The sequence below is a fragment of the Castor canadensis genome, chromosome 12 (genome assembly GCF_047511655.1).
Source record: "Castor canadensis chromosome 12, mCasCan1.hap1v2, whole genome shotgun sequence".
Lineage (NCBI taxonomy): Eukaryota > Metazoa > Chordata > Mammalia > Rodentia > Castoridae > Castor > Castor canadensis.
In genome coordinates, this window is record NC_133397.1 from 139,694 (window position 1) to 150,731 (window position 11,038).

The following is an 11,038-nucleotide window of genomic DNA, read 5'->3' on the forward strand; positions in this document are numbered from 1 at the left end:
CACGAGGCAAATATTCCATGAAACACCTTTGGAAATATCTGGACATTGGATATAGTAATCAACAAGTAGTGGCTCCCAAAGGCTCACCTCTGTGCCAGGTGACATGTGGCCAGCCTGATCACCAATCACATAGGGAACATGTCAGACACAAGTATCATTGACCAACTGCTCTGAGTCTGATTCAGGGTGTTGGAGTAGGATTCAGGGCCTGTATTTTAATTCAGTATACTTCAAGGGGATACTTGATGCACAGCTGTGCTCGGAATTATTCACCAATGTCTTCTTGAACCACTATAGAATCTGAATATCTTAGGTAGCAGGAAAAAGCGTAAGAGTAAAATTTCTATGTGCGATTAGCTAGTGAGTTTGCAAAGTCTCAGGAAGTGATGAAAAAACAAGAGAGTTTGAGGAAAGCTGAAGTGGACAGGGACTTAGGGGTTCAGGGCTTTGGCACCTCTTAGTGGAAGCAGGAGGCAGAGGTAAGGAGGAAAGCCCACTCCTTGGCTCTGGTCCACAGCCAGACCTACTGAGAAGACTTCCTAGGAGAAGCAGCCCCAGACCAGCCCTGAGGAAAAAGGTTATCTAAATACTCACTGCTGTCAGCAGGATCTGCTGCTTGACACAAAATGCTAAAAGATACAAAAAGCAATTTAGAAAACAAACACATCTAGAAATTTGCCTACCAGGAATGATCTTATCAGGTCCATTTCTAGAAGTTATTTCTGTGAATTCTCTTAATATTTTAGCAGCCTTCTTTGCTTCTGATTTCAGATTGGAAGGTATAGGGTTATTCACTGAAAGATTAAAAAGATATCTCAATGAAAAAATCTACTACATAGAAATCCAGAATTAACTCTTTTCATTTTCTCATACAAAATTACACAATAATAAATTGTCAGACAATGGAAATGATTTCCAAGTGCTCAGTTATTAACTTTATATCTGTTTTCCTAAAACATCAAATCTACTCAGGTGGGAAAACCCTAAAGTCTCAAAATCTCAGAAATTATAAAATGGTTGCACCCTAAGGATCTTAGACAAAATCTGGCCTTTCTTCCCCATTATCTGTATTCTCCCCATAATTCATTCACCTTGATTCTATAAGATTAGTTTAAAAAATTAGTGAAAGATGCATTTTTATAAATGTCTATATAACAGACAATATAAAATTTAATATATTTTATCAGAAGTGCTTGAACTGGCTGCCTGTAGATTTTCCTACAGTAAAAATCTGGGCTACTCAGGAAGGTATGCCTGTTCCTGTATCACATTTTACATTTCCAGGGTTTCCTGCACATTCATAAACACCTGTGTTTCTTTGTTGTAACAGTGCACATGCACATATAACCATTGCATGCTGCAGTATTTTGGGGAAGGTAAGCTATTCTCTCCTCACTGAACAAGGGATCAAAAGAGCCAATGAAGTCCAATGAAGCTCTAATGTAAGTCCAGGTGAGTTCAGACGCTGAGGATTTCTCATCTAATTGTCCTAGGTTACAAGGTTCTTCAGGTGGAGACGGATGAAGGCATTTGTTCCACTGTTTCGGTTGGATGATTTTCAGAATGGCATGCTGAGGATGCTTGGAATCAACAGACAGAAGGAATGACTAAACAGCACAGGGAAAAAAGTCTTTTACTCATCAAAGTATGGATTCTTATACTAAAACAATACAACACATTTTGGTGTCTACTATGTTTGAAATGTGTAATTTATTTTAAAAGTAAAACAGAACTAAGGTCATATCAGAGTTTTATTTTGTTTTCTTAATAAGCGATCACTTTGGTTCTTTGTAGACCAACCCAGGAGCATTGCTAAGACTCAAGCCAGTGGAAAGTTCATCCCCAAATAGTCAGCAGTATTAGATTGGGAACAATATATTTTCATAGTCTGTGCAAGAAAAATAAAATGTATATGATGTGTGTGTGTGTGTGTAAGTACACATGTGCATATACCTTTCAACCTTTGGCATCATAACATTAGTATGTTTCAGGATTTTTTTATTTTTTTAACTCTTTTATTTCAGAATAAATATTGGCTCTCAATGTAGGTAGGCTTTGTGTATAACTTACAAAATGAAACTCACCTATTTTACAGGTATAGCTGATTGAGCATGCACATTTCATCCCCTTGAATGGCTCTCTCCTGCCTTTTGCAGTCAATCCCATCTATCTCCAGCACCAACATCAGGTAAGTGGTTAATTTTTCACTATGTTAGTTTCATCTGTGCCAGAGTTTCAAATAAATGAAAGTAAACAGTGTCTATCCTTTCCTGGCTGGCTTATTTCACAAACCATAAAATTAATAGGAGTCACATGTTGGGCATGGATCAGAAGTCCATCTCTTTTGTCAGGCTGTATTGTAATATGTTGGAACACCATAATTTATTCTTCCATTCACTTGTTAACAGACAACTACATTGCTTCCAGTTTGGGCTGTTCCAAATAAAACTGCTATAAAAATATTTCCATAAAGATCTTTTGTGCACAAATGTTTTATTTCTCTTGGATAAATATCTAGGATAGGGACTGTTAGTTCATAATGGTAAGTGCATGTAATGGTAATTATATAAGAAGCTTCCAAAGAGTTATCTGAAGTGGTAACATTTTATGATTCACCAGAAATTCGGAGAGGTCCAATTACTCTACAACACTTGGTATGATCAAACTTTTAGATGTTAGTTTAGTGGCATACCAGTGTAAACGTAGTTTTGATTTCCTGTGTGATTATGCTGAAACTTTTCCTAATGTTCATTTCTGTTCTTTATGGTTTATAGATTTTTTTTTCTGGCCATTTAAAAATGTATTTTTCCCTTATAAAAGATCCCTACAAACTATGGATATATATCCCCCATCAAACACAAACAAACCCCTTACTTTTTTTCTCCAGTTTAAGGTTTACCTTCCTAAATGGTGTCTGTTGAAATTTGGGGCATTAGTTCTTAAAATACATTTAATGCCTCATTTCCCAATCTTGGCACACAAATTCCAAATCTATTAGGTGTTTTTTTTCTTTCTCCCGCCACCACCCCCCCACCCCCCAGCAACGTGTCACTGAGACTGTTCCTGTTCTCCTGGCCTGTTTCTTTGAGCTTTGACCATTTACAGTTGCTGTATCTTCAAGTTCGCTTTAAATACTGTGCTTTCAGCTTCAGTCCATTTGTTTCAGTCCCTACCATTTGTGTCCTGTTTCGTCTATGCTGTCCTCAAGTTCTCAAGCACATTTTGCACCCATACATGGTTACTGTCACTTCCGGCCTGTCTCCACCATTTCTGGCCCCGTCACTTCCGGTCCTTCTTGACCAATCCCCCGCACGCGGGTATGCATTTTCCTGTTCCGCTCTTTCTGTTAGTCTGCAGGCTTCGGGATGCCAAGACTGGCAGAGTTGAGAGACCATATTTTGGGTCTCTATCCAGGCAGCTTTTGGGCCCGTGCGGCCCTGTGGCTGCAGCCGGGAGCTCCACCTGGCTTGCTTGCCCTTCTGAGCCCCACAGGCCACAATGCGCACGTGCAACCCCGGGGGTTCCGCCGCCGTCACCCTGGCTCTGGAAGTCTGATGTCTGGTTCTGGTTGCCTGCACCACCGTCCGGATCTCTCGCTCTTCCCTTCCCCACGTGGACCCTAGGCGTCCGCGTTCAGCCTGGCCTTGCCAGGTCTCCAGTAGCTTCTGCTGGTCTTAATTTCAGATTTTAGCCATGATTGAAAGTAACATAAAAAGATGAAAATGGCTCATTTGGTATTCCACAAACGATTAAGAGAACATACAGTGAGGGGCATTTTCAGTTTCCCGAAGTTCCACTTTCCAACTGCGTTTGTACAGTTCACACATTTTGAAAACTGGTTAGTGAGTACATACTCCGATGGACTAGCTTCTTTTCCATTTTGACGGATAAAAATTACAGGAGGTCCCTTTTAAGTACTTTTTAAGGAGCGAGATAATGAGAACATAACTAGAAAATTGACACTAATATGTTCGCAATCTGCTCTTAAGGTAGATCCTTTGAGTGTAGTGTGTATGATGATAGACAATGTGTGTGTTCCTGACTTTTCCTGGGTATCTAAAGCAAGGACATACAGCCTCAATTTACACAGAATGAGTGACACGTGGAGGCTTTGTCTTGCTGGTTGTGGGGCTGGGACAGTTACTTGTCCACCCATGTGTGTGCTCCCCCATCATAATGTGGGGTGGCTCTGGGAAACAAGTGCCTGACAGTGGTGTGTCACCATTGAGAGGACTTTGATGGCAGAGCCTGAGGAGGAAAGGATAGAAGACACAGAGTCATCACACCAGAAACTGCCTTGCTCCACACCCACATTAAACACCTACCTGAGGGAGAAGTGACTTCTGCTGAATTAAGTAGTAGAAACTTGGGGACTGGCTATGCCACTATACCCTAATGTGTTCTAAAATATTTCTGATCTTTCCATGGTATATGCTAAAGAAGAAAGATGGGAATGAGTTTGTAAATTTAATTTATATCTTGGGACTAGTTTTAACTGGTTTTTATCTGCATTCTAGTCACTTAGGAGGTGAAAACTGGGTAGACACATCAAATATGATAATCCTGTATGTTCAAATTTTAACTCTTGACTACATAGCATAACACAATTTTCATGTCCTTTAAGAGTCAAACTGTAATTTTGCTTTTTCATTAAATGTTAAATGGATAAAAAGATGTGTTATCTTTGCTGTATCAAGTTCTCCTATTGCTATGAACATTTTAATGTAATAATGTAGTAGGTATAGCACATTTCTCTCAGGACCCTAGTTCTGCCATCTCCTCCTCTGTCCCCCCAGAGCAGGTGCAGAGTCCATCTCCACACAGAAGACCCCACGACTGGGCTGACCATGGAGGGGGGAGCTTGATGTCAGAATTATTAAGGCAAAATATATGTGGCTGCCTAAGGCAGAACAAGATTCCACCAGACTCAGCCCCCTGGGCAGCTTTCCAGATCCTTGAGTAGGTGGGCTGCAGCCAGGACCCACAGAGCTGCAGAGGGAACTCTGGTTTCTCGGTGGAGAGGACTTGCAGAAGGGATTTTGCTTGAAGTCTGAGGGAACTTGTCCAGGGCCTGGCTCGTGAGCTCCCAATGGCCCTGCCTCTTGTGAAGCCCTCCATAACCCTGTGACAAGGAAGCTCAGGTTAAAGAGTTCCCTTTTTATCTTGGGTGTGTTGTCAGGTGCTTTGGGAGAGCAAGGTTGGGAGCCAATAACTGGTCCAGCAGGACTGGCAAGCTAGGCCCAGGCCAGATCCAGCCACTGCCTGCTCCCCAGCCAGAAATAACACAAAAGAAGAACATTTTCAGAAGGCTCACATTAGAGATCAGGAGTGACCATTAGTATTTGTGCTCTACTCATGAGAAATGTAGGTGAACCTCTAGCAAGGTGGGGCTGCACAGTAGACCTTGCTGTAGGGAAGCACTCAAATCATATGTTTTGTTTTCAATTTATAAAGAAATTATGGAAGTTTCTTTTCTCTCTTGTTAATGAAGTGGCAACATGGGGACAGGCACAGTGCCTTATACCTGTAATCCCAAGTACTTGGGAGATGGCAATCAGGAAGATCATGGTTTGAGATCAGCCTGGGCAAAAAATTAGTAAGACCCCATCTCAACCAATAATCCCCATATGGTGGCATATAGCTGTAATCTAAGCTACACAGGAAGCATAGTTAGGACAATCACCTTCTGAGGCCAGCTATGGGCAAAAAAAAAAAAAAAAAAAGCAAAAAGGGTTAGTGGTGTGGCTTAAAGTCCCAAGTGCCACACAGATAACCACAAAAAAAAAAAAAAGTCTAAATTTCCTAAATATCCTAGATATCCACAATATCCTAAATTTCATCTTCTGGCTTGTGAAACCTAATAGGTGGTAATTGGCCCTTTACAGAAAACAGCAGCAAGCACTGACTACCTGCTGAGGACACCATTCTGTGACATCCTCTCCTGGGGTGACCCCCAGTCCATGCCTGAAATGGGATTTCAGCAGCTGCCTTGGGTTTCCTGTTGCCTTGGAGAATTCCCCTTCCTCCTGGGCTGAGCTTCCTCTTAGTTGCACACTAAACGTCACCTGGGAAGGACAAACCCCCACCTCTGGCTTAAGGGACTGGGGGAACACTTTGTTATTGTTAATAGCACAGGGCCATCCTGTCCTGAGTCCTCTTCTTCTTGACCTGAATCTCAGATGCTCCCTCCCAGTTCCACAGCTTGAGGCACCATTTGTATTCAACACCTCCCTCAATTCTACTTATTTTTAACCTCCCCCTAAATTGTGCTTCTATGTCAACCTTTGCGTCTCCAACATAACTATTCAGAACTGACTCCCTCGTCTGAGGATCATCTGCAACCAGCCTTCGTCTCAGCTAGATTTCATGAGAGCTCATCTCCAAACCCAACTGTAGCTTTTCTCCTGACTTCAGAATACATTCATGTTCTGATCACATCTTCCTCCCCTGCTGCCAACCTGTCCCAGGGCCTATGACTGATTTCTCACTGGGACTCCTGCTTGCCTGTTCTCAATACCAAATCCCTATGACCATTTCTACAAAGACAAGCTCCATCTAAGTAATAGCTCAGAAAATATGATTCCATTGCTTGATCTCTCAAAGTTTCCATCATGTAAGGTACTGAGCTTGCACCACAGCCTGTATCACTACCATGTGTGTAATGCTGTAGAACCATGTTGAATGCAGAGTAGTACTGGATTTTCAGTCACATGGACCAGGAAAATACTGTTAAAGCCAATTTAGACCAGACATTCTGACATGTGCAAGTAAATCAGGAAGAAAAACTGTGTCCACACGAATACTGTGTACTTTGACCTCCTGAGTTGTTTTAGACCAGGATGCACATTCCACAGCCAAGTGTCAGCTCTGCAAACACCTAGCCCAGAGGGAAGGTCATGGGCAGGATAACAACTGGGCATAAGTGCTCCTAGTGGGTTCTTCCCTGTGAGTGGACTGCAGACAAGCCTAGTTACAATGAGAACTCATCAGCATGTCAGATGGACTACAGAAAATATCAAGAATTGTTTGAAACTTCCTACAAAATTGTACTGCCTGGTCACAGCTGAATGCAGTGAATTTCTCTGTCAGAACCAGAAATAAAATTTTTAGCTATAGGTCTCACTTCCTGTCCTCAGCTTCAAATCTGGCTTTTGCTGTGCTGTTCTGTAAGGAAAACAGAGCATGATTTGACCCGAGGGGGGTGCCATCCTATTCCATGACCCTGAGTGACCACAATGCCTCCTGAACTTCACATCTGAATACTCAGAGAGGTCTTAAGTCTCCAAATTCCAAAGCCAAGCAAGCTATTGTTTTGTTTAGGTTTTTTTTTTCCTGAGAAGGGTGGCTGCCAAACCATAAGCTAAGAAGGTATTAGATGTAAAGTGTGCTTTTACAAGCAATTAAAATATTTGAAATTTTCCATACTTTAAAAAATTCCATACATTTAAAAATTAAGAAGAGTTTATAAAATACTGGAAATAAAATTTTGACTTTGGAAACCACAAAAGCTTAAATGAGCTTAAGACCCAGAAATAATTTTACATATTACCATAACAGGAGTAGGGCCTCTGGAGGTAAACAGTAATATTTGCACTCTATTCTGAATAAATAACCACTGGGGTGAGAAAGCTGACCACTGTTTCCAATCTAGACCTCCACCAAGGGCCAGGAGCAAAAGCCTGGACACCAAAGAACCCCTTCTTCCACTTTCAACCACACTCTGGGAACCCAAGCTTTGCTTCTGTCAGCAAGCATATTACTTTCCTCAAAAGATACTAAATTATGAAAGGGGAACCTCTAGAAAAAGTAAGCTTAGAAATGGTTTTCCAAATTTCTGTTAATTATATATTAATTATTAAAATTTATAATTGGCACACTGGCTGGAAATGGAGGTTAACTTCCTAAACTGATAAAACTGCATCAAAAAATCAAAGAAACTAGAACAGCAGCTAAGGATGGACAGTATAAAGAACAAGTTGACTAAATCTTAAAAGCAACTTTAATCTCTCAAGAGGCTTTGAAAGGCTGTTTTCTCAATGTACAACTTTGAACACTGCTGCCCGACAACTACAACTTTCTATGACTAATGCTGTCTTTCTGGAGCCTTGTTTAACTACTTCCTTTGTCTTAAGGAGACAAAGTTTGTCAGTTCTAGAAAGCAGAGCTTTTATCCCTGTCAGATTAATTTCCCTGAGCCAAACTTCCAATCAAACTGACCGTGTGAATGCCAAATCTTACTGTGGCTTGTACCTCTTTCTCCTCCCCCTAACCCCAGGCTGTGGATGAAGGACAAAGAACTGAGAGCTTGATTCACACCTGCTTCATCTTCTCCACAGAGATCTCAGGAAGATGTTAGCTTAAATCACACAGGCCACTCTAGGCTGATCATAAAAAAATGGACTCTTCCCAGAAAAAATAATCAAGAAAAAAAATAGACCAGTGTGGTGGTGAGATGAAGTTAGGAGATAAAAAATGGCCAAGCAAAACAGGAGCAGAGGGAACTTGATGGAAGCTTAGCAAAGACACAGAGTTGAGATAAACAGGTGTGGGGAATGGGAAATCTTGAAATCACTCACTCAGGCCTTGAAACTGCTAAAGGCATGTGAACTAGGCCCTGATAGGATGTCCAGCCAGTGTGCCAAACCTCAGGGCCATTGGGAAGGAAAAGGGGGTCATACACAGTGCCCCTGTGATGTCCATGGACTGGCACAGATGTGTATCTCTGAATGGACCAATAGCACAGAGACACAACCAGCTTCCCTTCAACCAGGAAATAATATCCTTATAAAAACTTCTAGACAAACAGCCTCAAGGGCTCAGCCTTTCTGAGACCCCTCCCATTTATATGGAAGCTTTTCTACTCCTACCCTTTCTACTTAAGTAAAACTGCTTTTTGCTCATCCTGTTGTCAGTGACTTTCATTCTTAGATCACATGAAACACAGTTCCTGGCAACAACTACAACATATCTAAAAACAGACCACTGCAACAGTGGCTCACACCTACAACAAGCTACTGCAGAGGTGGAGATCAGGAGAACTGAGGTTCCAGCCAATCCCCACACCACCCCACCCCCTAAAAATGTTAGCAAGACTTCATCTCAACTGACAAGGTGTGGTGACATTCACCTCTGATCTCAGCTACACAGAAGCTATAGGTAGGAGGAGGCAGCTGGCCCCAAGTAAAAACTGGACACACTATCAGAAAATAACTAAAGCAAAAAAGGACTGGGTAGAGCACCCGTCTAGCAAGCACAGGTCTTAAATGGCAAAGAATTAAGCCTTATGACACCATTTACAAATAAACTAATCAGAACAAGAACTTGTAACTATCCAGTAGTCACATGGTACAGTATTTCTCTTTCACTAGTACCAACTTACTTTTACTTTGAAATACCAAATCCTCATTTCAAAAGAAGTCTCCTGAGAGTAAAGATTTCCTAAACACAATAAAAGTACCAAATCATCTTTAGGAGCAGAGTTAAAAGGACTTTTTAATCTTACAAAAGATGAGGAGTAGTATTGACTCATTTTACAGAAATGATTAAATTGAACCCTAATGAACAAATAGTCAGTTCTCCTTAAAGACAATAAACAGGATGGAAGTTACCACTTAAACTGTTTTAACCTCCAACGTAGCAATTTGCAGACAACTAGAAGATGCTCAGGTATTTCAATAATAGACCAGAGCCTTGGATTAAACAGCAGTTTACACCAGAGACCTGTTATTCTCTGAACTGGGTTTGCAGATTTCTGACTAACTCATCATTAGTCCAAACATTTCCTCACATCTCAATGAAACACCTAGGTGAACAAGAATGCAGGACACGCACATTCTCTGGTCAGAAGAGAAACAGGCCTCTCTCCCAGGGCAGAGATTCTCACCCATTTGCTCCTTGCAGGTATAGGTAGAACCTTTGTGTCATTCTTTCCAGATTAGCCTTAGCAGGGCAGTGGTGACACTGGATATTTATTGAAATGAAGTGAAAATGGCACGTTTTCAGCCAGCGGGAAACCCCATCTCAGAGCAGTTCACACTTTAGAAAAGAAATGCCCTGATAGCACCAAGATCCCCCAGTGCTCCTTGCTCAGCGCCACCCATCTTGAGGCCAGGTGGGCCCTCCTTAGGGGACCACGCCTGGACCTTGCCAGCTTGGTTCAGGTTCAAAGGCCTGCTCCTCTCCTTACATTTCAGGCTCTCAGGACGCCATTTATCAAAACAATTTGAAACCGGAAGGTATCAAAATATTAAATGAAAGCTAGCAGTTAGAATTCGAAACGCAGAAGGTGTATTTCTGTGAGTCGAAACGACTGCGGTTAAACTCCAATTGGAACCTGTGACCCATTCAACCGGAAAGCGCTAATCTTAAATTCTGACAGTTTGCGAAAGGACCCACTGCGAATTTGGTTGGGCGACAGGAAGATACCGGCGACGCCTTCTTAAAAGTAGGGTTACTACGACAAGCACTCGTCCCGGTCCCGATTCCAGGTGGGCCCACCCGCGCGCCAACACCTTACTCACTTGTGTCCCCAGCCGCTCGGCTCCGCGCCCCGCAGCTCTGCACACCTGCCCTGCCCAGGAAAGGGAAGGCGCCCTCCGCTCGCCCCGCCTCCGGGCGGGGACGCGCCCCGGCGGGCAGCGCACCTGACCCGGGTAAGGGAGCCGGCGTCCCCGAGCCTTTGCCCAATACAAAGCACCCGCCCTATACATTGTCCCAGGGCAAAACGCAAGTGCGCCTCACCTACTCATTCCCTTGGAGCCTTCTAAAATCCCATCGCTTTAAATAGGGAAATCCCACCCGACGGAGCAGATAGCTGCTAGAAGCGGCTCTGAGCGCAGCCTGGGGCTGGAGTCGGGCTGGACCGCCCGCCCCTTAGGGTTCCTGCACTTGAGCCGAGGATCCCCGAGGGTCGGCGAACCCCCACTCCCTCGGCGCCTAGCCCGCCCCGCACAGGCGGGGGGACCACGGCCGCACCCGGCCGTTGCCCAGGTGAGCAGCACCGCGGCCGGCCTGACCAGACCAACCTCTGTCACGCCCC

General features: G+C 43.1%; 1 protein-coding gene across 4 annotated transcripts in view; it reads right to left on the bottom strand.

The window, feature by feature from the left end:
- The window catches only part of Sh3yl1 (SH3 and SYLF domain containing 1), a 31,185-nt gene extending 20,173 nt beyond the window's left edge, over positions 1-11,012 (bottom strand). For 2 of the 4 annotated variants that reach the window (XM_020176619.2, XM_074049056.1), the window contains exons 1-2: positions 10,521-10,680; positions 684-794 (exon numbers count right to left, since the gene is read on the bottom strand). In XM_020176619.2, the coding sequence (XP_020032208.1) occupies positions 684-794; position 10,521 (112 nt within the window). In that variant the 5' untranslated portion in view covers positions 10,522-10,680. Of the gene's footprint in view, positions 1-683; positions 795-10,395; positions 10,415-10,520; positions 10,681-10,740 lie in introns of those variants that run through there. The other 2 variants (XM_074049057.1, XM_074049055.1) reach the window with 2 other exon arrangements.
- Between the last annotated feature and the right edge of the window lie 26 nt (positions 11,013-11,038).